We start from the raw sequence: 27,949 nt of genomic DNA on the forward strand, positions 1-27,949 counted from the left end.
ATCTCAAAGTGCACCCCCAGTGATACACCAACAAGGCCAGATTTCCTAACCCTCAAATATGAGCCTATGAGGGTGGGGCGAGCCAACTCAACCACAGGTGAGTTCTATGTCCCAACATGTGGTAGACAGTAATCAACCAAGGGTGCCATTTCAAACCCTGCATTTGAACGTTCCCATAGCATGTGATGTTTAAGGTAAGCATAATGCCCTGGCTCCAGCTGATCTGGTGCAGGGCTTAGCTCTCTTGCTGCTTCATCCTTTCTGGGCATCTGAAACCTGGCCTGCCTAGGGTCGACTCTCCTCAGGTCGTGAGGTTATAATCTGTGGGGACATGGGGACACCAACTCACCTGCTCTTGGCCTCTGCTGTAGATGAGCTTTCAGGTTGATGTGACCTTTCAGAAACAAAACGGATGCCTTGCCTGACTGCAGCTGCAGCTTGCACTCCTACAGATAACTGGGTCTGGGCGGAAACTTGTCAAGACGCACTGATCATTTCCTGCACACTGGAACACTCCATCTGCTGATATGGAGGCGGGCAGTGTCCTCATCTGAGCATGAGTAACCGGGGAAAGTTTTCTCTTCCCTCCATGGGAACTGGACCACTTTGTGATAGCATCTGCTGGGGCCTTCCTCTGGCTCATCCAGGGGCCCCTGGGCAGTCTTTGCTCTGAGCTACAAGCAACAAATCCTGATGCAGGGTGCATCCCCCATTGAACTCAGAGCCTTCTGGTGGTCCCTTCTTGTCCCCTAGAGTGACATCTGGAGGTCTGATCATGCAGCTGGTCTCTTCTCAGATCTGACCCTGGCTCCCACTTTGGGGAATCAGAGCTTTGCTGTGGGAGTCTGCCTGGACCTGAGTGCACCTAGCACTCGCTGTAGGCCAATCTTCCGAGAGGTGAACAGGAAGTATGATACCTGAGCACAGGCTCCTGAGGGATGCACTGACTGGGGACACATCCACCTGACTCACATTGAGGTGCGCTGTGACCGTGTTCATCCACAGTTCAGCAAGCATTCTAGGTGACCCTTGGCACCAGCACACAGACTGGAGAAAAGACCCAGGGGCAGTGCCCGGAGTGGTGGCAGTGTAGAGAGAGGAGGCAAGACACACAGTTGCCAGCTCCTAGCTTGTCACAAAGATATAGAGTCCACTCAGAATGACAAGGAAGTGAACCTACTATGTTCAGAGTGACAGGCAACATGGTATCAAGCCACGGGATGGCTAGAGAAGGGCTGCTGGGCCAGGCTGTGTGGCCCCGGTGCCACCCCGACCTCATGATACAGGAAATGAGTTCTGCACAGGCAGCTGGTGTGCTGATGGTGGGGGATCGAGCCCACAGAGTCCCCATGGCAAACAGGGTTGGGAACCCTGGGGGGAACCTGCAGGGGCTAGGCTTGGAGAACAGAAGGCACAAACTCGGGTATCGAAGACACTGCTTTATTTCTATGGTGAGCCCGTCATGACCTTGTACACACATGAACTAAGGGTCACAACACAGCTTGCTAAACAAAGATGCCACACCACCTCAGGAACACATTGCAAACACTGCCCTGGACGCTTCCTTAGGGAGCCATATCCAGGGTGAGCATGACCCACACCATGGGGGAGGGCACTCACAATCTTCAGAGGCCCACAAATGGAGGGGAACTGACTACTTATCTCTGGAAGATCCAGTCTACACAGGTTTGGTCAGAGCAGCTCACAGGCACTGTGCATCACCACCCATGGGGAGCCATCACCTGCTTTCACTGCAAAGGCACCCCAGGACAGTTACCATTCTGGGTGCTGGGGATGGGTGTGGAAATGCCACTTGAGGACATCAGCCCCAAGCCAGTCTGACAAGGAACTTCCTGGCTCTCTCTCGGGCTCACGTGGTGTCCTAGAAGGTCACTTTTAGAAGGCCATCCTGAAACCCAGAGCTGCCCGAGCCTGGGTTCCCAATCCCCAGTAATCCTGGCTGAGAGTCCCTCCATTCTCGCACAACTATGGCCTGAAGCTGCTTTTAGAGGGATTATTTCTGTGACTGTCAACACCAGTACTGTCACCATGTCAAGCTACAATAGGAGGGTGGAACATAGGCCTGAAGCAGTCCTCGGAGCTTGTAGGGGAAGCCTCAGATATATCTCCAGGGCAGCTCTGACCCCTGGGGCTCAGAGATGGAACCCACTTAGAGGCCCTGCACTGGGATTTCCCACAATGGGCTGGGACCCCCCGCTTTGCACCTCCACTGCCACTGGCTTTCAGAGATGACATCCTTAGCCCTTGGGAAGACTGAGAGGCTGGAGATAAATGGCAGGGATAAGCTGTGTGGCCCTAGGCCACCACTCCACCTAACTGCCTAGGGCTGTAAATACTCCACATGGCAAGTCCTGAGAGGACATTCATCGTAAATTACAGGGGACATTGTGGCCTTGGCTGGGGGCTGAGGGTGGACCTGTCTTTCCAGAAGCCCCACTCAGTTTGGCTTCTAGCCCCAGAGACTGGAAATAGGGTTTGGGTGGGGACAACAGAGGACCAGTGCCCCAGACCCAGGTCAGGAGTGGTGTGCCAGAGAGGCGACACGCAGCCTCTGCTAGACCGAAAGCTTACTCTGGAACAAGTAGTCCTGTGCATCTTTCAACGTGAAGGATGAGAGATGGGACAGAGAGGAACAGACACTGGAGGGGTTGGGGGATGGGCTCCTTCCCTGCCCTACGGAAGCAAAGTGCTGCCCACACAGACTCAAAGGCCTCTCACTCACCCAGTGCCAGGGATGCCCAGGCCCTCATCCGGGGGAGAGTTGGGTGCCCTCCAGCAGCCCATGGCTACCTCAGCCACTTTCCTCTTCTGGAGACCCCAGAACCCTGAGTATGGGGCGTCCCACCTGGTGGCATAGGGTATTGTAGTGCCTAATGAGCACCCACCTCTTCCTGAGGCTGTTGTCAGGATGAAGCCAATGACCATGCTGCAAAATAACCAGAGCTTGCCCAGTGCCCACGGTGCCAGCACCTCAGCACTGCTCCAAAACACCATGCGCCACACAGGAGGCAAGGTGCTTAATGGGGGACCTCCTAGGAGGCACAGACCTGCTCTGACCCGTGTTTCTATGCAGGGGGAGGCCTGCAGTCCTGGGCAGGACAGAGCCAGGTCACTGCCAAGGAGCCTCTGCACGCCAGGCCCCACTTTTGACACAGATTTCACCCCATCCCCCCGTGGTCTGCAGAGGCTGTGATTGCGATTCTGTTACTTCTGAGTTAGGGCAGGAGATTGACTGGTCAGCTGTGTGCTCAGAGCTCTGACAATTGCTGGAGACGGCTTAACTACTAAGCAATTTTTTTCCTTGCACAATTCAAAACTCATTGGTGGGGAGGCAAGAAATCAGTCTAACAAACACGTCCATCTCCTGCAGAAAAGAATTTCTTTTCCCAATGCTTCTAGGAATGAAACACTTGTATTTGTCAGGAATCAACACTTCATTTAATAAGACTGGAAAAGTGACAGCTGGAAGAGCCATTGAGAAGGACCCACATCTACCATGGGCTTGCAGCCCCTCCAAGATCAGAAGTAGTACCAAGGGCTTAGGAAACTCTGAGCCTAAGCGCAAGACTACCTCTGTGGCTGCTTAAAGCTGCTGTGCAGAGAGCAGCTACCCTCCAACCCACCTACCCCACAGCCCAACCTGTCCAGCATCCCAGTTGTTCCCAGGGAGTCCTTATGGGTGAGACCGAACACTTCTCAAAGCCCCAGTGATGACATCTGCCATCCTAGAGAACATGATCAAAGGGCAGGAGGCTCTGTACCTAGAAGCAGGTACCATTCCACAGGTGGCATGAGGCTTCAGGTGGGAGCCACACTCTCCAAGCTGAGCCCACAATGGTCACATCCACAGTTGCCTTTAGGAGCAAGGGCAGGGCTGGGGGAACAACAGTTCACACTGCTTCAGCCTCCCATAGTTTGACTGTGGCCCTTCCTGGCACCCAAAGGGTCCTTAGAGTCAAAATCACCCTGTATGGTGCATGGGGTCCCCCAGTTCAACCCTGCATGACTGTTAGCGCTTCTGCTCAGCTCAGCACTCAAGAGTCACTTGCAGTCTGTTGGCTCAGGATAATCCTGCAGGGGACAAGGCAGGCTCTAGCTCATCGCTGTCCCCTGGAAACATGGACCTCACCTTAGATGTTGCAAGGACACCCTTGGCTGTGACATCTAGGCACATCCCATGCCCAGCAGCCAACGGAAGGTACACTCCTGTGTCTAGTGGGAGATAAGCGTCCTCCTGCATCCTGAGCAGGTGTCAATCCAAGAAAGGCTTTGTCCCAAGGATAGCCTTGGAATCAGCCCAGGTGACCAAGGGCTTGCCATGCTTCTCTGAATGGACCCCCATTCCCCACTTCCGGCCACGGTGACTTTGCTGTCACATCTCCCCTCCCAAGTATCTGAGGGCACCATGGCAGCATGCACATTGAAGGTAACCAGCTCTAACGTCTTACAACCTGAATGCACAGTCACTGGGGGTCTGAAGGCAGAAAGGAAGCCACAAGGTGTGGGTCTCTGATGATGGTCTGGGCTAGCCAGATGGGAAATGAGACTGCAGAGAGGACTGAGTGCCCAGCACCTAGCATGACACGTGTGTGGTGACGTTTTGGGGTAGACACCAGGGACTTCTTGCCAACTCAGACCCACTGCCCCAGGAAGCTGCTGGACTCCAGACCTGGGCCTGCATCTTGTCTTCTGTCTTTACAAAAATGTTTTGTGGCAGCGTGTGCTATCTCATACCCATAAGCTCAGAACTCGGGGTGGTAACATAGGAGGACTGCCATGAGTGTGACTAACCTGGGCTATAGGAGGAGGATCTACCTTAAGCAAATGACCAACAAAACTAACAAGCTCTCACACTTATCTTCCAAAAGCGACAAACTCCATCATCCACAGGACTGGGGTTCCTAATGCGCTGGCAGGGAGTATTGCTTGCTAGAGACACTGGCAACTCCAGGCTGGATGCTGCCCCACACACAATAGCTACACGCTGGCTACATCCATGGAAACCTCCCTACCAAAGGCAGCCACACCACACAGCAAAATGAAGCCAGAGGTTCAGACTGCTGACTAGTCTCCCTGGGCACCAGCTCTGCCACCCTAAGCCTGAACTCACAGGAAGATGGCTTCCACTGCAGCGGAGGCCTCTTCCATGTGGACCAGCCATTCCAATGAGAACTCAGAAAGCTGGCTGACCGACTAGCCTTGTCCTCCTCTGAGCATGCTAACAGGACATGGGGCCTTGGGATGGTGCTTAGAGGTGCAGAGGCTGGAGCTGTTCATGGAAGCCACAGGAGGGACAGAGGAACTGAGTGGAGCTGCAGTGGTCAAAACTGGAAGTGCCCAAGACCTGCTCTGAGCTATGCCAGGTGGGAGACTTGCAGTTCGTCCCAGGCCTGTGCTCCTGACACACCATCCGTTGGCTGATCCAAGTTCAAGGGCAGCTGAACCACGAGGCCCAGAAGCGTCAGCCTTGGCCTGGGCAAGTATCTGTTGACATGGGCTTTGGGGTCGTTCTCAGCAGCTGGCGTGGTAACTGCTTACACGCTGCCTCCCAGGTAACCGTCAGGAAGAGGCTAACAGAGTGGCCGGCACTCTGGTCGGTAGTAATTCCCGTGTCCACAGATTGATCTGCACAGTGTGTGTCTCGCTGAACTCAAGGATTTTCCTTGGCAGGCCGGTGCCACGATGGGCTACATCTGGTCTCTTTTAGGAGGGGCAAGCTTTTGCTCTGCCCACGGGCAAGCACTGGAGACTGAGGAAGACCTTTGTAGAGGGCCAGTGCAATCCACAAGCCTTCAACCACCCCGATTTAGCTGGTGTAGAAAACCTGCAGAACTACAAACCCTAAGTAGCGAGCTGCAGCAGGGACACCCGGGGCTGGGGCCTCCAGGCTGGAGGGGCTGGGCTCTCTTCTGGTTTTGTCAAGGCCTGGGGTACTTTCTTCTTCTTCTTCTTCTTCTTCTTCTTTTTTTTTTTTTTAAATCATGCCAGCTTGGGCCTGTTTGTAGATTCCTTCAGCGCTGGTACCTGGGTTAGATTAGAGGTAGGGATTGATGGTAGGCTTGAAGAATCAAGACCCTCTTCCTCCCCCTGGAGACTGCTTGAGGAGTGGGGGGAACACAGGCACCTTTCTGTCCCCGGATGGAAAAAACCTGGTTGGGGTGAGTTCTGCAGCCAGACCTGTTCCTCCCAGGGGCGGGAGAGGACACAGCTCCATCCAGGCCCACCTGAGTAACACTACATCCTCTGCCTGCTTTATTGGTTCTGTTGGTTGGGTGAGCGTGAGTTAGGGCCTGGACTCGGTGGTAGTGAGCTGGCGCTGGGTGCCCGTGGTGCATGAGGGTCGAGCTGCTGATTGGGGGTGCTGGGGTCCCCTGTCCCTGGCTCCTCACTGCTGTCCTCCTTCTGGTTGCTCTGCTGCTCCGGACACTCAAAGTGGACACAGTGGAACACCTGGGAGAGAAAGGAGAAGCCAGTGAGAGGTGGCTCGGCCTGGGGCCCAGAGCTGGGAGCCAGGCCTATCTGGTGTCAGCTCGGGGTAACTCCCAGCCGCCTAGCTTGCTCCTTGCCTGCTTCTGACACCAGAAAGCAGCAAGGAGGATGTATCAGGTCCGATACATAAAAAGAGATGGATGGTCCCAGAATTATTGGTGTCCAGCACAGGTGCATCAGCACTGCTCTGGCTGGAACATGCAGCCTGGCTATTCTCCTCTGGCAAAAACAGGGTACTGGAAACCTAACGGGTTCTCTGTGAAAGCCCTGGCCTGCTGAGCCATCTCCCTAGTCCCCTGGCCCACTCTTGCACACGGTAGTTGGGTAGGAGGAATGCAGAGGTACTGGCTCCATCACCTAAATACAACCCTCCACAGGCCAAAGCAGTCACACGAAGTGGGGCGAATGGATGCTGTGGGAAGTCCAGCTCAACAAAGGATTCTAAATACCAGGTAAAGGCAAGAGGGATGGTGCTTGCCTATAATCCTGGCACCTGATAAGCAGAGGCAGGAGCATCACTGAGGTCTACACCAGCCCCGACTCGAAATACCAAGAAAAGGGAGGTAGAGGTACAGCCACAGGGCATCACCCCACACCCATATCCAACAAGACCCTGCACGGACAAGAGGGCTCTACTAGCATCTGAGCCAGGGACTAAGCTTATTCAGCCCGGGTCTGAGCCAGCCTGAAGCACGAGTCACCTGGCTGAGGGAATATTGCCTCCTCCAGACAAAGCCTGCCTTTCTGCTAAGGGCAGCAGTGAGCTCCAGGCAGTGCAGGACCAGCGGGGCACAGTGCACCTGGATCCCAGGGAAACCCACGGTGGGTGGGACACACAGCTGGGCTCCAGCATGCTGGGAGCTGCAAGCTGGCGTGGGGCTGGGAGGGAGGCCGTGCTGTTGCTTAGCTTTGGGAACTAAAGGGAGAGAGAGAGAGAGAGAGAGAGAGAGAGAGAGAGAGAGAGAGAGAGAGAGAGAGAGAGAAACGCACGCACAGGAGGTCAGAGACTTCCAGACACAGCCGACTCCTGAAAACCAAACTGCTAGAAAAAGAAGAAACACAAGTATGTGTGACAAACTCAAATGCTGTTTAGAGAAAGCTGGTGACAAACCTTTAAACCTTTGGGCACCACAAGGTGAAGCAGCAGTTTACAGTCAGTCGGAAGGAATCGGTTTTAAAGAAAACGGAAGAAAAGCAGCTGCAGCCGCGGATGGACGCAGTGACAGGTGCTGCGGAGAGCACGGTCCTGCGGAGAGCACGGTCCTGCAGTGACCCTCCACCTCTGGCAGGCCGAGGAAGTCGTGGGCTCCAAGCAGCTGTCGCCTGGCCCTCACACACGGGTGCCCACAGAGGCTCATGGGTCCTCTAGGAGATGCTGTTTTTCTCAATGTACAGCAACTGCTGAGCCCCAGTTCTGACCAATTTGGTCCTAGGGTAGAGCCCAGCAGTTTAGGGCTGGGGAGAGCACTCACCACAGTGAGCAGAGCTGCCTCGCTTACTGGGACGCCTGCCATGTACGGGGTTTTGACAGTGGAACAGTGTCTGCATCCATGGTCAGGAGCACAGATGCCTAGAGTGAGCCTTAGGGAACGCTCCGGAGAACTGGTCCTCATACTACAGAGAAGGCTGCACGTACCAGGCCCTAAAGAGCTCAAGGCAGACAGGATGAGTGTGGCCTTCAGACAGACAGAGGGGACCACTGGAGGACATCTAGGCCGGGGTCTGGCCCTAGGATTTCACTGTGGCACCTGCCTTCCACGGGCTCCGGTTACCTCTCTGTGAACACTGTGCCTGGCTCGATCAGCGGTGTTCCCAGGTCAGGGCAGTCATATGCAGCCATCCCTGGATACCCAGGATGCTTATGAACGCGTGTGAAATGTCCCCATGTGTGCAGCTCCCGGGCTTCACCACACACCGGCAGCCGTCCCTTTGATGCCAAACACCTTCCAGTTTGTCCAAGGGCCTCTAGAGGGCCTGTAGTTGAAGGGCTCTGGTCTCAAAATGAAGCTGCAGCCCTTACATTTGAGGGCAGCCGTGCTGGGCCTGACTTTGGGGAGGTGGCCTCCTGTTTCTGCAACTTATATGGAAATGGTGGGGGGAGCTATTGGCTCGAGCAAGTGTGACCCCACAAAGGGCCTTGGAAATGTTCCTGACCCACGTCCTCCGCCCCCACCCCCTCCCGCCAGGCACTTGTGGGCCTTGCACAAGGTGAAATGGGTAAGTCCTGCCTTCTCTTTGCTTTGGAGCTGGTGCCATTCAATTTCTTTCCTCGGAAGCTTCCCCAGACCACAATACTCCTCGGGAAGGATGTGACCAAAAGTGAATGAGGCGTACCGGGCAGAGCCATGCTTGTGATTTATGCAAAGCCATTACCATGGTCTCCGCGTCATTTTCCCTTCAACTTTTCGGCAATCGTGTATCCCATTAGCCTGTTTGATTGCTCTGCTCAGGAAGGGGCACCTTCGCTGAACCATCTTCAGAGGCCCAGATCTCTCCCCAGAGAGGAGCCGCCAATTTGCAATGTAGTCATGTATATGGATCGGACCCAGCCTCCCTCACACCCGGTGTCCTTTCTTGTGGCTGTTTATTAGCACAATGGCAGCCTCTCTGGGAGCTGTAATCCTGGTGTCTGAAATGCTCTGGCAGGCCCCTTCTGGGAGCCTGTACGTGGGCTGGCCTGGCACCTTCTGAAATTCTGAGGATTCCTCCATCTTTCAGTTAAACCACACGCTAACTTTTTCAATGTTTTTACAGGAGAAGGCGAAGGGGGAGGGGAAGGAAGGAGTGGAAGGGGAAGGAGAGGGGAGGAGAGCCCACTGTGAACTGCAGCAGAAACTGAGAAAAGGGAATAAATACTGATCAATGACTTTGTTTCTCAGCTGAGGGATTTGCACAGAGCACGTTCCTGCCAAGCAGGACAGACAGCATTTCCGATCCACACTTCTGTCCTAGGTACATGTCTTTATAAAACCCAGCCTTCCTCTCACTAGCTGCCCACAGGTAGATGAAGGCTTAAGGACTGTCCCTCCATCCCAGGACCGCACCCATCACCATGTCAGCCATGAGCCAGCCCCATTATAGCAGCCAGTGACCTCTTCTGCTCACCTCGGAGACCCGAAAGCCCACCTCCAGTGACATACTTCCTCCAACTAGGCCGCACCTCCTAATCTTTCCAATCTTTTCAAATACTATAGCTTTCCAGTGACTAAGCATTCAAACACAAGTCTTTCGAGGCCATTCTTATTCAGGTCACCACAATGCTATTTTCAAACAAGGGACGACTTAACAGGGAGACATCTGGGGGAGAAGAGTGGGGACAGGGTTTCATGAAGCCCAGAATGGCCTGAAATTTATACACAGCTGAGGGTGGCCCAAAACTCCTGATCTTTCTGCCTCTACCTTCCAAGTGCTGGGTTAAAGGCGTGCACCTCGGTATGAAGGCGCACGTATTATTTTCTATGAGTATTAATTTATCCCTGGGTATGGAATTAAGATTCTGCTGACAATGCTTAGGCCTGGCACCGCTCCCTCCTAACCACAGAGAGCTACAACCCTACTGTTTGGAAAGTTCTGGAAAAAAAGTAACCTTTCCTTAGGTAGAGCTACAATCGTTTTCCTCCTCTTCTTCCTCCTTCTGTTTAATGTGTTTCTGAGTCGCCTTCTGACTGGGCTGAGAGTCACCTAGGAGACGGGTGTCCTGTGGAGGCATTTCCAGAAGGAAATGCCTGACTGAGTGACGCTGCACCCTGACAGTAAGCGCCACCCTGGCACCGCACCTGAGTGCACGTGGCCCAGCGACTGCAGCTCAACTGTTCCTTCTGGGAGCCATTCTTAGCCCTCCGGTCAGAGGACACAGAGCCTAAGCAAGGTGAGGGAAGGGCCTCTTGTTAGTCTGTGGGGAAACTTCCAAGTCATTTAAAAGCAAAGCAAACGCACAGAAAAGAGTGGGGAGAATCCGTGGCCCCAGGGTTTCTGGGATGCCTGAGTCCCCAGTCCTGGCAGATGTGACCTGGCCAGGGCTTACTCCTACAAAGGTCAACAGTAAAGTGACTTGGGGTCACGAAGTGGTGGGGGAAGGTGGCACAGTGTGGCCTGTCTTTTCTTGCCTCCCTGCCACATGCCAGCTGGTTCTCCTGTGGTCCCCTCAGCCTTTCCACAGGCACTTAACCCCCACTGAGTGCCTCGCTGCTGAGGTCTGCTACCTTCCCAGATCCCACTCTGCACTTCTCCTCCTCCCTCCATCTTCTCACAAGTGCCACATTGCCCTCTCCTCCCAGGACAAGAGGACACAACCTTGAGCAAGACTCCAGCTCTCCCTCCTCCCTCCTCTTCTCACTAGTGATCCCTGAGAGCTGACTCTTGGACTCCTGCACAGACACTCTGTCCCCACTCACCCTGTGGAGGACTGTGTGTGCCATGCCATGGTCTCCACTCTCAGGAGCTGCAGTGCAGGGCATAGGCCTACTCCTCTGGGACCACTCCCCAAGTCCAGCTGTCTGTGCACCCAGGCTGCTGCTGCCCTCACACTGCACACAGTACCCTGTCCATGGTAGCACATGAGCCTGTGTGTGCCAGGGTCGGTTCATGCTGTACCCTCCAGGAGTACAGTCTCTCTGGAGGAATAGGGGCTGCAGGCTGGAGCTGTCCATTGCAGGGCAGGGCTATCTTGTGCAGGGCAGGGCTATTTTGTGCAGGGTGGGGCTGTCTTCTCTATTTGCTCTGAGTCTGCAGCTACCTGCTGTTTGCTGCATGTCTGCCACTGCAGGGCACAGAGGGCCTTCTGGGCCCAGATGTCTCTGGGGAGAACTCTGAAGGACAGTCCTGCAGGGGATCAGGGCACACGCCAGAGGAGGTCTGGGAAATAATTATCTCAGGCCAGCAATGAACATTTATTTAGTTTTTCCAGAGTCTGTCTCCCTGGCTTTATTTTTCCACTAAAGCCACATGTTGCTATGGGAACGAGGCGGTACTAGGATCCCAGAAGCACTCGCAGGCCCCTCAGCCTGGAAGGCAGCTCAAGCAGCCAAATGCAGACCCTGCCCTGCTGCTGCTGGCCAGTGAGACCCTCTTGCAGCAAGCTCATAGCTGGTTACCATTCCTGGCATGGACACAGAGTGGGATGACCTGCAAGCCCTCATCTAGATGCTCTCAGGATGCTCAGAGAAACCCTACCCTTCGGCCATCCCTAGGCATGCCCGCATCAGGACCACAGCAGATACCCTGTCCCCCTGTCCACCATTTGAAACATGACTTAGAAATAAATGTTACTCGAGTACAGGGCTCTTCAAGAGGGACACTCTGCTAGACAGAGAGGCTGTAGTTCCTAGACATGCTCAAGCTCAGCCCCACAACACCCCTCCGCTAGCATGTTTGTTGCACAACGCAAGCCCATGAGCATATGATGCAGTTACCCGAGGTATAGGCCAGGGTGGAGCAGTGCCCACTTTGGCATCTCACTATCTCTCATGATTTTTAGGGAGACACAGCAATCAGATGTTAGGGGCCACCCTAACTTGATGTAACACTGTCCCTGGCCCCGTCCCAACTCTTAGGAAAGTGACTGTTCATCATCAAGAGGCAGACCATGGTACAGAAGTTCCAAGAGGATGTCTAGGGAGGATCTCCCGGTACAGAGTACTTATCTATATCACAGTTAATGAGAACTATACACACTTAGCCACCACCGAGGTGTGAGAAGAGCTCTCCTGCCTGACCTAAGCCTTCCTACCCAGGAATTCCAGGCTGTTAGAGACAGTGGCTGTCCCCTTCCTGACCTTTGCCTTAGCAGGGTTCTTACATGAAATCTCTCCTAGTCTGTGGCGTACGGAAAGGGGATCCTACTATCTGAGATCCTTGGTGTCCTTTAGCCCACTGTGACGTGCATCCAACATGGATGGGACCACTGTGTTGACCGCCAGTTCTTCTGTGGATAGGTGGGAACTGGGCCAACAGGGAGGAGAAGCAGGGCTTCCTAAAGGACTGCAGAAGGCTGGAGGGAAGCATGCTCAAATGGGTGACTAAGAGACCAGAACCTCTACAGATGGAGCAGCTGCCATTGCCCAGAGCTGCCTAGATTTAAGGTAAAGGGGGAGTTACCACAGCAGACAGGTGCTAAGCCTCTGGATGAAGAGGGCCTGGCTGGACACAGTCCAGTCATGGGCACAGACCCCTCCTCAGTATCTGCCCTCTGTTATTCTAAGCCAGCTGGATGTTCGAGGGTTAAGGCAGAATCTACCATGGAGGCTGAGACCTTGTTATCTCATGGGCTCTAGGCTGTAGAGACTACAGAGAAGTCCCTACAAGGAGCGTCTCAGCCACATCCATACTGACTAGGACACCCTGTCCCCATCCTGGCTGCTCACAACCCCACTCTGGCAAAGCATCAGGGTGCTCATGGTCTCCTTCCTTTTATGAACACAGTGGCTATTTCATGGCCAATTAAAGAACAAGACCCAGGTCCTCCTGTGTACCATGACAACAGCAGCATCAGTACATGCCTGGGGTACAAGAACTCAGCTGAAGGAAACAAGTCCTATAAGAACTCCACATCCATATCCCCCCAGATTCATACAGTGTGACTGACTCCACCCCTGAGGAACAGCACCAGAAGGCAGGGCCTTTGAGGGCCACTAGGTTTAGAAGGGATCATGGGGCTAGAGCCCTGTGGTTAGTGTCCTCACAGAAAGGGGGGAACCAGAGCTCATGGTAATTCCACTTCCAGGGATATGTCCCAAAAAAGGCCACTCAAGGGAAGAGAGATGAGCCATCTTCTCTACCAGGAAGACTGCGTGCACTGCACCTTGGCCCTGAAAGGCTAACTTCCTGAGGTGAAGCACACATGTATCTATCTGTTCTGGTGGCATGCAACAGGCTCCCTGGGCTGACAGACGGTGCCTTCCCGGACATTCATCCCTAGGTTCCATGCCCTGGCTGTGCCCCATCGTCAGCTGTCCCTCTGGGCTGACCCCAGGAGTTCTGCTCTCCAGCTCCAAGCATCCTCCTCCCTTCTCCTTTCACTCTGCCCTGACAGGGGACACTGGTACCCCCAGAGGGTACCCCAAACTCAGGAACATTCTGTCTGGGAGTGAACTACACCCTCATGTCTCCAGGAAGATGCAGGCTTCCAGGATGACAGTTTAAGGATTCTCCCTTGAAGTCCTGTTTGTCATATATTCTATGATTTAAGATGTTTTCCAGTTGCTTACCATACCTGCTTAGGACAGAAGGTTCAGACATCTGTAAAGGTGTCAGTGGACTCACTCTTTTGAAATTTTCAGGTTAGTTTTGCAGAAAACATTTGGGGTTCTATTTACAAGCTGTTCTGTGTAAGAAATCATTGTGGGTGTGGATCATTACTATCCTAAATAAGTAAAAAGGCAAAAACAGAACTAAATTGCAACAATATTTCCACTTTTGAAAGTGTTATTTGAAGCGCTCAACACACCTAGATACTTTCTGGAAGAAGGGACATCATGAAAACAACTGTCACATCTGGGCTGGCTCTAGTGGGGTCAGGATGTTCAAATGACAATATGGAGCCCTCTTCCCCAAAGGCAGGAGGAGCCCCTCCCAGCATTCCTCTCGTCTGTCTTGTCCTTCCGTTCAATAGCTAACATGTTTTCCCTTCACACATTGGGGTACTCTGGTTGGGGTACTCTTGCAGGACTCAACAGGAGTCCCCACCCTCCGAGACGCCAGGGCAGGAGGCCAGCAAGTGGGTCCCTGGTGTGGGTGCTTATGCCACAGGCTTCCCTTCTATGGTATCACCCACCCATGGGAACACCAGCACTTCTGACCAGATCCCAGCGCGTGCTAGCTACACGCCAAGCACACACTAGCTACATACCAAGTACAGAGGCCCCGGAGGGCTCTGGTAGCTCTGGGCGAAGCAGACATGACAGTGACACAGTGCAAGCATGGCCATTACTTTAGGCTTCTCAGAGGTGTAGCTAATGAGGAACGTCAACAGAGCAAGAGAGAGAGTGCATAAGGACAAGAGTCACCCACACAGACCACAGGGGCCACAGCTTAGCCACCCACACAGCACACAGGGACAATAGCTCAGTCACTTCCTTTATATGGAGCTGTGGTAACTAAGTGCCACTGGCAGGCAGGGCCAACAGCCCACTTGGGATGCGCTGGTTACCTGGTTGTCAGGAAATGCCACTGTAGTTCTCAGGAGAGCCTTACCTCATTTGCTGTGTTGTGTGTCCCGACGATTCGGATGAAGGATGCAGGCTGTCTTTCAAAAGTGACTGACTGCCAGGACCTGAGAGGAAGCAACAGTTTGCCTGGTTAGCTGGTACAGCTGGCCCTGCTGACGGCAGCTCCTGTACCAGGAGACCCAATCTGCAGAGGGATGGGGTTGGAGATGGGGCAGGGCTTCCCCTACGATGTCACTGAAGGAAGCAGGAAAGACAGTGTCCTATTTGGGCATCTGCCATCTCCCAGAACAGGCACTGTTACTGTCTGTGACTCTGACTGAGGGTGCATAGTTATCAGGAAACAAAGCAAGACTGTAGACCATGCTTGCCTGGTGACAAGAGGATGTCTGAATGTACATAATCAAGGGTGGTAGGAGTTTATAGAAGAGATGTTCTCGTCTACGTGTGGGCAGGGCTGGGCGGGCCTGCCTCACTGGGCTGCTGCTGGCATCGGTAGGTAATTCAGTACATACAGCAAACTTGAGTCAGGGGTAGAGTGTCTGTCCTGGTAGCTGGAGAGGACGTTTTGAAGCAGGGTAGGGGGCAGTGGCTGGGTGGAACAGGGTGAGGCAGGTTCTATGCTTGAGCTTGGAGCTGCAGGGCTCACTTCCACGCCAGAGCTGGTCCCCAGGCAGGCAGGTGCACAGCAAGGCTCCAACCTTTGCAGCTTGCAGATACAGCCCCACAGTCCTTCAGAACTGCCCAGCTCTGGCAGCCTCCAGTGTTTATTTTCTCTTCCCATGAGTGTGTAGTGCTCATGTGCACAGGGAGGTCAGGGGTCTAAGGCCTCTATTGCCGTCCAGTCCACCCTACTGTTGGAGATGTCTTTCGCTGAACCTAGAACTTGCCTTTCAGTGAGACCAGCTAGCTAGTGAGCTCCAGACTCTTGCCTGCCTCCCTGCACAGCAGCATGGAGTTCAGGCATGCACTGCTATGCCTGGCTTTTAAGTGGGTGCTAGGATCCAAGCTTGGCTCCTCAGGGTCACACAGCAAGCACATCACCCATTGACTGTCACCATCATCCCAGCTGCAACCCAGACAGACAGTCTAAAGACAAGTCCTCCTCCTCTGTCTGGGCTGAACTAGCTCCCTAGAAGCCACTAGGCACGCAGGTGGAGCCCTGCTCCTGCCCTCATGGGATGTACTGTGCCTGCAAGCTCCCGTCCTGTCTTCTATCATCCATGTGAGGAGCCCACGGTTGCTGCCGTCCCTCCTCCCACTGTGGAAATGCCAGCTGCTGTGAAGCTGTTTCCTGTAATTGTCTAATTACCAAGCAATACTAGCAAAGGAAATATATGTATCTGCAGTTGGTCTTCCCCACTTGGTTTCAGGTGCTCCATCTTCCTTCTCCCCATGCGCCTCCCACTGAGCCGGATTCACTGCTGCCCGGACACCAGTCCTCTTAAGGTCATTAAAAAGTCATTACCATCCTGTGCACAGAGCCTCTGCCTCTGGAAGCAGGTTTTTGAAAACAGAGTAAGAAAAATTACTCTCTCTGTAAAAACACTATTACTCACACATAAAGACAACTCACCTGCCCTCCCCCCCCCCACGCCTCTCTGCCCTGCTTCCCAGTGTGTGCACGTGTGGGTGTGGGTGTGAGTTCTCACTTTCCTATGGGACACTGCATGTGAGGAGAAGTCTGCATGGCTGTGGGGTCCCACAAGTGTGGCTCTGAGCCTAGCATTTAGGGACTGTGTGAGGCATCAGAACTCTGGCCTCAGCCCTAAAGGAGGTTGGTTGGGTACACGTTCCAGCTGGCCGGGATTGGGACACACAACAGCTGTAGCCTTCATTGGGTCTCATTTGGAGGACAGGGTGGGAGGGGTATTTCTAGCCCTGCGCCTCATTGCTCCAGAGACTTTGGACTTAAAGTAAAGACTGCATGTGAGCCCTCCCAGGCCCCACAGAGCCCAGGATTCCAGGCTTGTAGGCAGGCCCAGTGTCAGACCTGTGCCTCTGCTGGAGCTCCTGAGCGAAAGCCTGTTAAGTGTCCTTGGCAGACAGGTGCCCTCTTCTCTTCATTTCAGCTTCTGCCTGGCCTGGGGCTCTGGGCAGGGCAACGGCTGATCAGGAGGGAGCCAGAGTTTGTGGAGTAATAAGATCAGAAGGTCTCAATTTAATACCAATCCTCCATTACATTGCATTAGTATCTAATCACATTAGACTTCATTTCCACTAACACGGCCTGAGAGTTGAATATATGATCTCATTGCCACCAGAACCAGACACCGATCCAGAGAGCAAAGTGGGAAGAAGCCCACTCAGGGCACTCAGAGATGAGCACCCCACCCCCGCCCTGCACCAGCTTCCAGAGTGTTCCCTAGACTTTGTCAAAATAACTTCCAGTGAATCCCCGAGAGGAAACGGGGGGTTTGGAATGTTACTCGAGCCTTGTTTATAACTGCGGTGTGACCTCAGAGAACACTGCTTGGAGTAAGATCTCATAGAAGCAAAAACCCCAGCACCGTGATGCCAGACCAGCCGAGGCTGGGCCATTCCCATAGGCTTCATGGCCATGATGACACACTGCCTGGGCAGCACATCTCAGGAAGGGACACGATGGCTCCCCTAACCAGAACTAGGTTGATGGGCAGCGATTCTTTCAAACCTCCATCTTGGAGGGAAGTTCTAAGTTCCATCCTCAGGGAAGCTCAAGTTCAGGAAGTAACCGACTCAAAGGCTTCAGGAAATCCCTGAAACTGACCAGATTCAAAGGGTCCTTCCCTCTCTGAGTGTATAAATCAGAAAGGACTGATCAGAGACACTGACTGGAAGACTCAGCTGCCTAGAAGAGGCTCAGATTGCCTCAGCTGTCTGGAAAAGACATTCTCCAGCCTGTTGAGCTGCCCACTGGCTGTGCAGTGAACTCCAGGTTCCCAGCTCTGTGAGCTGGCAACTACTCTGGAGCTGGTGATGCAGCTGTCTTTGAGTCATTTCTGCTCCTGCAGTAACCCCAATAAAACTCATTGGTTCACCATGCTGGCTTTGGTGGTTCCCTGTCCTGGGTGAGGACACATTTGTGACTGCATTATCTAGGCTTGGATGAAGGATCTGAACAGGAGCAATGGGCCAGAAAACAGATGTGGTCTTCACTTGAGATTTATGACCTATCAAAAATCCCAGCCAGGCAGTGGTGGCGCACGCCTTTAATCCCGGCAATTGGGAGGCAGAGGCAGGCGGATTTCTGAGTTCGAAGCCAGCCTGGTCTACAAAGTGAGTTCCAGGACAGCCAGGGCTACACAGAGAAACTCTGTCTCAAAACACCAAAAAAAAAAAAAAAAAAAAAAAAAAAAAAAACAAAAAACCAGAGAGAGAGAACGATTCTCTGCTGCTCTATTGGAGCAGTGATGGTTCAGTGGGTAATGACGCTAAGTCTGCAACTCAGGAAGGGGAGAAAGGACTCCTATAAGCTCTCTTTTGATTTCTACATGCACAAGGGTGTAAGCAACACATGCATATGCACGCACACGAATGCACGGGTGCTCGCGTGCGTGCACACACACACACACACACACACACACACACACACACACACAAGCTTCAGAAAGGAAAGCGATGTTTCCACAGTACTGATTAAACAAGTCAGAAAACAAGAGCTTAAGACAATCTTTCTAAAGCCCCTGCTGAGGAGTGAGGATTACAAACCATCACGGATATCAAGTCGGAGATCTAAAATAGGGCCCAATGAGAGCCCATCAACAGGAGTGACAAGTGTGGGTCACAGCCACTCTGTCACCTGGCTCTGGGACCCACACTTGTCTGGGAGTAAGGCAGTGCTGTGAACCCCATAGAGAGCTGAGGCAGGACAGGATAAGCAAGCTGTGGGATTTCCTGGTCCCCCATTCTCTAGGAGCTTGTATTCTTATGGTGCAACAGACACCAGCTGATCCCAGTTAAAGGCGAACCATTGGCAAAATCCAGCAGTGTGAGAAACCAAGGGGTGCTGCCCAGATGATACAGATGACTAGGGACTCCCTGTAGAGGCAGCTGAGCTCCCACCCTGTATATGTAATGGAGTTGGTCATACCCAGGTCAAAAAGCATCCCAGTAAAAAGCCACCAGGAGGCAGTGATGTGCTGTCCGGGCTGCGTGGCAGGGGTCTCCCAGGGACACAGTAGGCCCTGCCTGGTAACTGTGAACGTGTCCACAGGACCATCTGCAGACAGAACACTTCCAGCTAGCTTTCTCAATGTAAGCTGTTTAAAGGTGAACAATCTGTCAAGCACCAGCAAGAAAAGACTGTACATAAAGGCTGGAGGCAAACAGAGAAGAAAATGACTCAGTGGGTATAGATATGACTTAATCCGTACAACAAAACCGCTATCCTCACAGAAAATAAAGCATGATTCCCCTGAAATAATAAAATGATATGAAGAGAGCTGTTTTGAAACAAGAAAATATTTCTGCAAATTAAGAACACCAGCTGAAATAAATAATTAAACGAAGAGGTTAGAAGACTTAAGTGGAGGAAATTTCTCGGGAATAACAGAGGCAAAGGAAGAGCAGAAGGAAGCAGAACAGGAAAGCCACAATACAGTCAGACGCTCCTGTGAGAGAAGAGGAGAGTCCAGCTGGGGAGGCACGGCAGGCAGGCAGGCAGGCAGGCAGGCAGGCAGGCAGGCAGGGCCCTCCCTGGCACACAGGATGGAGTTGTTCCCCGTAGGCACGTAGTAAGGAACATTCACACCAAAGCTCGCCAGTGTCGCTAGAGAGGGTGACAGCAGGTCAGCTGCAGATGGAATCAGACATCCTGCGTCATAAGATGGGGGGCCCTTCCTTCCCATGCTCACGGAGTAGCCAGTTCCCAGCCAAACTGCCCGGCGAGTATGACAGAAGACAGTCACTTGCATTAACATCTTAAACAAGGTACCTCCATGGCATTAGTAAGACGTTAGCAGAGCGCCCTTCCCTGGGATGTTCTACTAAAGGACTCAGCTCCAACAGCACTGAGTTAGGGGATCCAGAGCACAGGTCACACAGCATGGCAGGAAGGGAAGATGAAATGATGGGCAGGAGATGCCCAGGAGTGCTGTGTCTCAGGCTGCAGTGGAAAGGTTCCCTGGACGCCTAGTAAGACAATTTCGTGCTGTTCCTACAAAAGTACGTTGAAAATACGTGGACAACGGACATAAGAAAGTAGGTAGCGTCTACTACTCTGGGAAAAGGACAGGAGGGAAGGTGACCAGTGTGCCCCCCACACATTAACCCAGGCTCCAGACACAGTGAAGCCATGGCCTAAGGTGAAGGGAGGAAGGGCGACAGAGTAAGTCTGCATGTTCCAAAGCAGGAAGACGGTTGATCATCTTGACAATGGAATTAAGAAAGACCAGAACACTATCAGGACTTTAAAAAAAATAATAGTTAATATTTCTACACATGAGATTTTTGCTACATTTACTATCTGTGTGCATGTGTACCTGGTGTCTGCAGTAGCCAAAAGAGGGTGTCAGAGCCATTGGAAGTGGAGTTCAGATGGTCTGAGCCACTATAGGGTGACGGAACAGAATCTGGTCCTCTGTCTGAGCAGCCACTGCTCCTAACTTCTGAACCGTGTCTCTAGTCTGAATCAATACTTCAGAAATGTGAAAGTGCAGACCAAAAGTAAGGGTTAGAAGGAATGCATGTGTTCACTAATTGTCACTGACCAAGGGTGACAAGGCTTTAGGGACAGGGAGGAGAAGTGTGACTTGGAGCAGGCCCAGCTAGTTAATGCTGGGCCTCAAGCTAGCAGCTCTGCCTTGCTTGGTGGAGGCTGGGCTGCCACTCTGAGAGCTGTTGGAAGCACCTGGCTAAGGTGCTGGCACCCCCTCCTTGTTCCCCATAAGGGTAGACGAGGCAGCTGGAAGCGGGACCCAGGGAGGCGGGGGGCGGGGCGGGTACACATTTATTTCTAAGTCTCTGGAAGACAAAGTTTTTTTTTATTTTAAAGCTATTTTAAAATGCACCCTCTCTTTAAATACATCATCTTTTCAAAATAAGACTAGGAGAAGAAAAACACTGGCCCTGGGGAGAGCCTGGGGTGAAGGGGGTAAGTAAGGACTGTCTTTCTGGGGTTCTAACTGAATGCCATAATGTGGACATGAATACCTTTGAAAAATTTAAAAACAAAACACAGTAGGCAGAGCCAAGAGCGGCAGCGCAGGCAGCAGTGTCAGGGACCAGGAAGGGCTGGCACATTTATTTACAGCCTTGGAGGGCAGGGTGGAAGGCGAACATGAACCTCTGGAAAAGATTCTTCAAAAGGGGGGAAATAATAAAGTCTGTCCCCTGTCAACTGAGCTTTAGACAGTGACAGTGGTGCCCTCTCCAAGTCGGATGGCACTGAGATGTGATGGGTATTAAGGCTGAGAGGCAGCATGGGGACTCATGGGGAGGTGACTGTGACAGTTCTTTATGAGTGTGCCTCTTGTGCTGACCCCACACGCTTCCTGACAGCCCTCTACACACAAGGCTCTTACTGTCGTCTGGCTGTGTGATGGGCCAAGGACCACATTCATCTCTTTAATCATATCTAAAGATGATCTATGGACCAGCGATGTGAGGGAGAGAGCACTTGCACACACTGGATGAAGCAGGAATCTGCTTGCCTCAATAGCTCTTCACTGATCTGTGCCTGCTGGCTCTCCAGAGGTAATGCTTGCGAGTCCAGCCTCCTCAGCAAGAGCAGCCCACATCTCTCAATCTGGAGAGCTCCAGGCCCGGCACGACTGACACCATATAACATAGGCCTCATGGACAGGTCTGGGTCTAACCACAAGTACTTCTGTTTCGTTTGGCACTTGACCAAATGTAACAGCTATGTCACTGTCCAGACTACCTAGCCATCCTGGCCTCTGTCTGTTCTTGTTTGCATGTTCAACAGCTGTTTGTAAAGGGCCTTGTACCTGCCAGGCTTGGGAAAACTGGGATGCATCTGTGGAATTCCAAACCCAAGGCAACAGGAAACTGCACTCACCAGGACCTACACTGCCCACTGGAGAAGGCACAGAGCTATTTTGCTCATTTTCTGGGTACTTTAGAAGTTGAGTTAGCATCCATTTGTAAATCAGGAGACGTCACATTAACATACAGTTTTTGGTTTCTCTTAAATTCAGGAGATCCACAGCATGGCAACTGAGAATGGTACAATGGACCCAGGCCTGGCTTCTGACGTCCTTCACCTTGGAGCCTGGCTACTTCTCTCTCCTGGTCACAGTCACCTCAGTAGGTTCAGATGGAAACATCTGACAGCAAGCACCAAGACTTAGCACATCTTAGTAGAGAGAGAGAGAGAGAGGGAGAGAGAGAGAGAGAGAGTGTGTGCATGTGAGTCCACACATGCGTGTTCTCCCCACCCCTGCTCACATGCAGTAAGACTGGTTAGAACCTGCGACTGGCCTGGTCTTCAATCTTGAGGCCTGCTTTGAAGCCAGGTTCTGCCAGGCCAGCCAGTTGTCATCCTTCTCACATATCAAAAGCCAATCCTGCACCTACACCAGGCCAACGAAATCCCAGGTGTGTGGGCTGTGTGTGTGTGTGTGTGTGTGTTGTATCTTTTTCCCTCCTCAGGGGATTTCAATGTGTGGACAGGGTGTAGGGCTCCAGGAGGGACCCTTGCCCAGGGCAAGGGGCATCTGTGGCGATGTGGTCCTCCTTCATGACATCCCTCCAGGGAGTCCTAGCCTTGGGTGGCTACCCGAAGCCTTCTGTCTGGCAGACACACACACATTTAATACCCTAATGTAGTCTGGTCTGGGGTTTTACCTTCTCTGCTCAGATCATAATTTTCCCTTTTAGAGGAGTTTCCTCTCAAAGGAAAGGTCAGGACCCTCCTGCCAGCTCATCCTACCAACAACGCTGAAGGCTTCTAATGCCTGTGGCAGTTGCAGGAAGGCAGTGTCCAGGGACATTGGTGGAGTGTCTGAATGAGCATGCAGGGTGTGTGTGTGTGTGTGTGTGTGTGTGTGTGTGTGTGTGTGTGTCTGTTTTCACTCTGTACACTTCACTGAGCTCCCCACTCTCACTCTGCCATGGAGCACCCATTGATTCCCCTACGGGGATGTGCTAACAGATGATTAGCATTCCAAAGCTTGGCTTACATCCTGCTAGCCCGTCATATTTAATTACATTTTAACTATATTCGTCTTCGATAATAGCACGAACATAATTTAGATAATTATCTCTCTCTCTCTTATTCTCTGACTCTGTCTCACTTAGAGCTCTCTGCTACAGAAATCACTTTCTGGGCTCAAACACACAAACAGACTCGGGCCAAGGGCTCTCCTCTCTGCAGCCACAGCCAAGTGAGTGTGCAGTGAGCTGAAGGGTCTCGCAGTGGGGAGCAAAGTCCTGTTTCTGTCTGCACACTCGTGCCTGTGCAAGACTGGTAAGTGTGCATGTGTGGACGTATGTGTGCACATGCCTAGGCAGAAGCTTCTATGTGACACACACACACAGATGGGGTGTCTGCACAGCACCTTCTTGGTCTGGTATTTCTTTCTTACATCTTTCAGTTCTGCTGAAACAGTCCTAAGTGTCTGGGAAGACTTGTGAAGAGAGGCATTGTTCTGAACAGGGTTTCTGTCACACGTTGGTCACATGACAATCGCTCTGTGTCCTTGCCAGTGACCACCAGGTAAGAGGCAGAGACCAGGGATTCTCCCGTGGCCCTTGTGCCGTCCACACAGCAGTGCACACGTAAGTCCCAGGGCTCCATCACATCACAAGACATCCAAGTTCCCTCTAAGCCCGGCCTTTCTTTCACTCCCAGACCCAGGAGCTGAGAAGGAGATCGCAGGAGCCTCGGTCCTCAGCCTTCTAGAAAAACTAAGTCACAGCGAAGTTCTCTCAGGTTCTTAAGTTGTAAAGTTCAGCTAAGACGACTCTGAGCACACGAGGGAAAAGAATTCAGAAATCGCTACTCTGGGGCTGGGAGACTTGGAGGCAAAGCACTTGCCTCACGTGTCTGAGGGCCTCAGTTTGGGTTAGAGCCCACATAAAGCACTAGGTGTGCCCTGCACTTGTAATTCCAGCACTAGTGTGGCGACACAGGTAAAGTCTTGAACTCTCTGGCCAGTCAGTCTGGCCTATTTGGCAAAATTTCAGACCAGTGAAAGACTGTTTCAAACTAACAGTAGAGGGAACTTCAGGACCAATACCTGAGGTGTCTGACTTCTACACGCAAGCACACATGTGCCTCCCATACATACACACCCATACAAAGGAAAAGGTACCATCTAAACTAGCCTTCTTCAGGGTTCAAGGGTGGAAAAAAACCTCAAGGAATGGTTTCCAAGGCACAGTGATGGAGGGCGAGTTAATACTCCCACACTCTCCAGCTTGTGTCATCTCTTTGAAGTTCAAGAAGACTCCAGTAAATCGGGATCTTGTACTTAAAGAATTCTCTTTGGCTCAGCTTTGCCTGATATTGAAGGATTAACCATTTGCTGGTTCCCACCCACTGGGACCCTTTAGTGCAGTTCCTCATGTTGGGGTGACCCCCAATCATAACATTATTTTTGTTGCTACTTCATAACTGTAATTTGCTACTGTTATAAATCATAATGTAAGTATCCATGTTGTCCCATGGTTTTAGGTGACCCCTGTGGAAGGGTCATTCCACCCCAAGGTTGAGAACCACTGTTCTATGTCCACAGAAGCTAAAATTCCTTCTTTTGTCTCTAAAGAATATTATCAAGTAGATCTTGCACTGTGGGGACATTAGGAGCTGGACAGGACATGTATGTGACATTAAAAACTAAGGAGACCTTTGGGAGCCCCAAATCCTACTTGTTCCTGGAAATAAATACTCAGAGTAAACCCCAGGAATCAGTCAACATAGAAGACAACATGGTGCCACCAACAATGTTAGTCTGGCCTTTCTGCTGCTGTGTGTTGACATAGTTAACCCAGGAGGCTCTCAAATGCTTGGTCTAAGACAAGGTGTGGCTATCTAGCTTGGGGCCTTGGATTATAGGTGTGGACCACCAGACCTGAGTTTTCTCACAGGACCACCCTACAGGTGATTGACAGGCAGAAGGCAAATCAGTGCTGTGCAGCATGAGTGGTAACTTCTGCCCCTGGAGAAATGAGAACCCACTCTTGGTGGTGACTAGGAGAGGCCACTTGTTTCTAGTATGGCTCTCCAAGCAAAGCAGAGTCCAGAAAGAGCCCTCAGACCAAGGCTCTCCCCCAACACATAGGTGAACATATGCCTTCCTTAGCCATGACAGATAGGTAAGATGATCAGGACCTAGTAAGACCTATGTCCACTCAAAGGGCCCTAGTGGGGCTATCTTTCTTTCCTATGTGCAAGTCCCTACTGAGAGCACACACCCGCCCAGCATCCATGGTTGGAGAGGGATGAGGCAGGATCTCTGGGCCTAGCTCTGCACAGGCTCCACATACCTCTCTCTTGCTTCACATTGCTCAATAGGGAAAGGCCCAGGTTTGCTCCCTCTGTGCCTAGTTTAAGAATATGCAGGTCTGAGTAACCCTGTCTTAAAAACAAAAAAGAAAAACTAACAGAAAAGAGCTGAACTATGCCTGATATCTAGTAGCAGCCAGTGTCTTGGTCTCCACTGACTGGCAACAGCAGAACAGGCAGTGGTCCACACTTCTGCCAGCAGGCCTTTCCTGAGGTTGGAAAAGGGAGAGAGAAAATTCAGTGTGTTGCTGCCCAGCGAGGTTGCTGTCCTTGGCAAACAATGTTCAACCCAGGTACTGATTGTCTAAAGTGAAGCTGTGCCTCCTTTAAAGAGCCTGCTGTCTCTACTGTAAGCCCCCCCCCCCCTCCTTGGCCTGTGCACCACACATGGCTGTCCCAGAGCACACACCCTCCCAGACTCAGGCTGGCACTGTAAGAGCCTGGGCAGAAGCCAGTTTTCAAATGTTACGAATGTGACTGTTTCACTTCCTAGTGTTTTAAATACCAAAGAAATTTAGAGCACAGGGAAGACCAAGTGCCTCGAGTTTTAGGTTTTAAAGTACAGAGCCGCTCTTATGGAAATACATGTTCTACAGCCCATGCCAAACAAAATCCTGCCGGAGCTCAGGAGTCTCCCACGACACACCCCACTAAGCAAGTAAGAAGCCTTCTTAAAAAGTTTTACCAGGCCTTTTCACAATCAAAACGGATCAATTTTATACCTAAAAATTACACAAAGGCCCTGTGGGTATTCCAGATCTGATGACATGTGGTGTTCAGTACCTAATATGACAGATAGTCAGTAAAAACTTAAAAATAGACTCCCCTCTCAGCCATGAAGGGCCCAGGAGTTTGCAGTTAAACTAACAAGAAATTGGGGGCACTAGGGAGAGAAAAAAAAAGTTCACAGAGCGCAAGGAACATTTCTCTGTGATGAGGAAACTATCTGTCTTAGCACAAAACCTCCCAGGATCTGCCTGGAGCCATTCAGTGGGGCTGCCTCTCAGAATATGGCTCCTGTAATGCAAAGGTGACAGGTCTTCCATACAGGTCCCGTTAGCGCCCCTGCCAGAGATTCTGCACAGTTAAGGAAGGGCCTGGAATGTGAACAGGCACACAGAGGTTCATCTACAAACTGGGGGAGGTAGCCTGGCCTGATTCTGAGAGAGACTTTCTCCTTTCTTTGCTTCATGAAACGGGAGGCAGGTCCAAGCTTATGCCAATCGCGACCTCTATCCCTAAGATACACCCCCAGTCTCCACTAAGTTATGATCTCACCTCAATGTCTCCTTCTTTTCAAACACCTTATTGAAAACAAACGAAAAACATGTCCACCTCTCTGCTTGGTGCAGCTGGGTTTCTGGACCCTCCCTTTGTTGCCAGATCTCTTGTGGATGAGTGCAAAGTTTGGCCTCCGAGTGCCCTGCTGGCCAGCATCTGGCTCAGAATCAGTCTGCTACTCCTTCCCTGGCTCCTACTGGCACTGGCCTGATCACAGGCAAGAACTGGCTTCCCCAACCCTGACCTGCTTGCTGATCTCAATGCCAGCTTGCAGAAGCACCTGGGAAGTCTGCTGGCTCCCTATGAGTTCACAACACATCTAGACACCGAGGACAGACAGTGGGGATGGGTGCCAATGGCATGCTGCTAGAGAGTGAAGTTACATGATTGAAATAACCTGTGGCCAGAAGCCGATGCTGTTATGGATTTAGCTAGGCACTTCGAGAAACTGACTAAATAGGTCAGGGTAGGTTACACAGGACGCACTGTTCCTGTCCCTCAGGCTGCCTGTCAACCTCAGAGACTCCCTCCCCATGAATCTGCAAACTAAGGCTTCACTCATGTATACATGTGTGTGTGCCTGCATTTGTGTGTGTGTGTACCAAGATAAGATGCGATGTATTTCTCAACACCTGCTTTGAATCTACTGATGCCCTCAACCAAGACATCAAAAAATGGGTTCTTTTAATGCTTCACAGTAAACAGATGGCCACGAGACACACAGAGCTATGGCTTCCTCTCCGGGTGTGCTCCAATCTGCCCCTGTTCTGCACGGCACCAGTCTCCTGCCCTGAGGGTCTACATAGTTGAAGGCAGGTGCCAAGAAGCCAACTTGCATTAAACAAAGTTAAAAGTCAGCCTTGGCACACGGAGATCTCCTGCAGTAAAACACTGCAAGGCTGTTGCTGGAGCTAAATCAGCTTATTTTTCCGTATTATTTCTTGGAGAGGAAGGTTGCTGGGTGAAGGGGTAGGTGAAAAAACTGACCACTAACTCTTTCTGATTCTATTGTCAGGCTCTAAAATCAGATTGAGATCAGCTATTAATCTCAGAAAGCTGGCAGTGAGTGTGTGCGATAAATTTGTCAACAGTTTATGAATAAGCGCTCAGTCATGAGGGCTTACTGTCTGGCAACTCACCTTTTCCATGATATTTTCTATCTCTTGTATTTGGGAGCAGCTTAGAAAGAATATTATTTGTGTTCCTGGAGATCAGAACATAAAAAACCCTCAGAGTGATGGAGACATACAGCAAGCAGCATGTCTGCCTCTGGGCTCGCTAAGCAAACCGCTTGCCAATGCTTGAGTGAACAGCATCGGGGAACAGCAATCACTCTTGTGGGGCCAGGCGAGCACACGTCTCCTCAAAAGCTGCTAATGAAGGCCCTGTTAGTACGGGATGACGTCGAATGTGCCCATTGGCTTTCTGTCAAAGACTGTCAAATAGAGCTGTTGGTAATCACAGCTGGCAAGTTGTTTAGTCAATATTTCTGAAAAGTTCAACCAAGTGTGAGAAAGCACAAAGTCGACTTTCCTGAAGCTGCCAG

The 27,949-nt window shown here is 51.7% G+C and overlaps 1 protein-coding gene across 6 annotated transcripts in view; it reads right to left on the reverse strand.

Moving 5' to 3' along the window:
- Window positions 1-1,424: 1,424 nt before the first annotated feature.
- The window catches only part of Btbd9 (BTB (POZ) domain containing 9), a 367,098-nt gene continuing 340,573 nt past the window's right edge, over window positions 1,425-27,949 (reverse strand). For 3 of the 6 annotated variants that reach the window (XM_011246395.3, XM_030249695.1, XM_030249696.1), the window contains 2 exons: window positions 14,701-14,779; window positions 1,427-6,471 (listed from right to left, as the gene is read on the reverse strand). In XM_011246395.3, coding sequence (XP_011244697.1) covers window positions 6,274-6,471; window positions 14,701-14,779 — 277 coding nt within the window. In that variant the 3' untranslated portion in view covers window positions 1,427-6,273. Of the gene's footprint in view, window positions 6,472-14,700; window positions 14,780-27,949 lie in introns of all 6 variants that reach the window. The other 3 variants (NM_172618.2, XM_006524094.4, NM_027060.1) reach the window with 3 other exon arrangements.

This window comes from Mus musculus, chromosome 17 (assembly GCF_000001635.26).
Source record: "Mus musculus strain C57BL/6J chromosome 17, GRCm38.p6 C57BL/6J".
Classification (NCBI taxonomy): domain Eukaryota; kingdom Metazoa; phylum Chordata; class Mammalia; order Rodentia; family Muridae; genus Mus; species Mus musculus.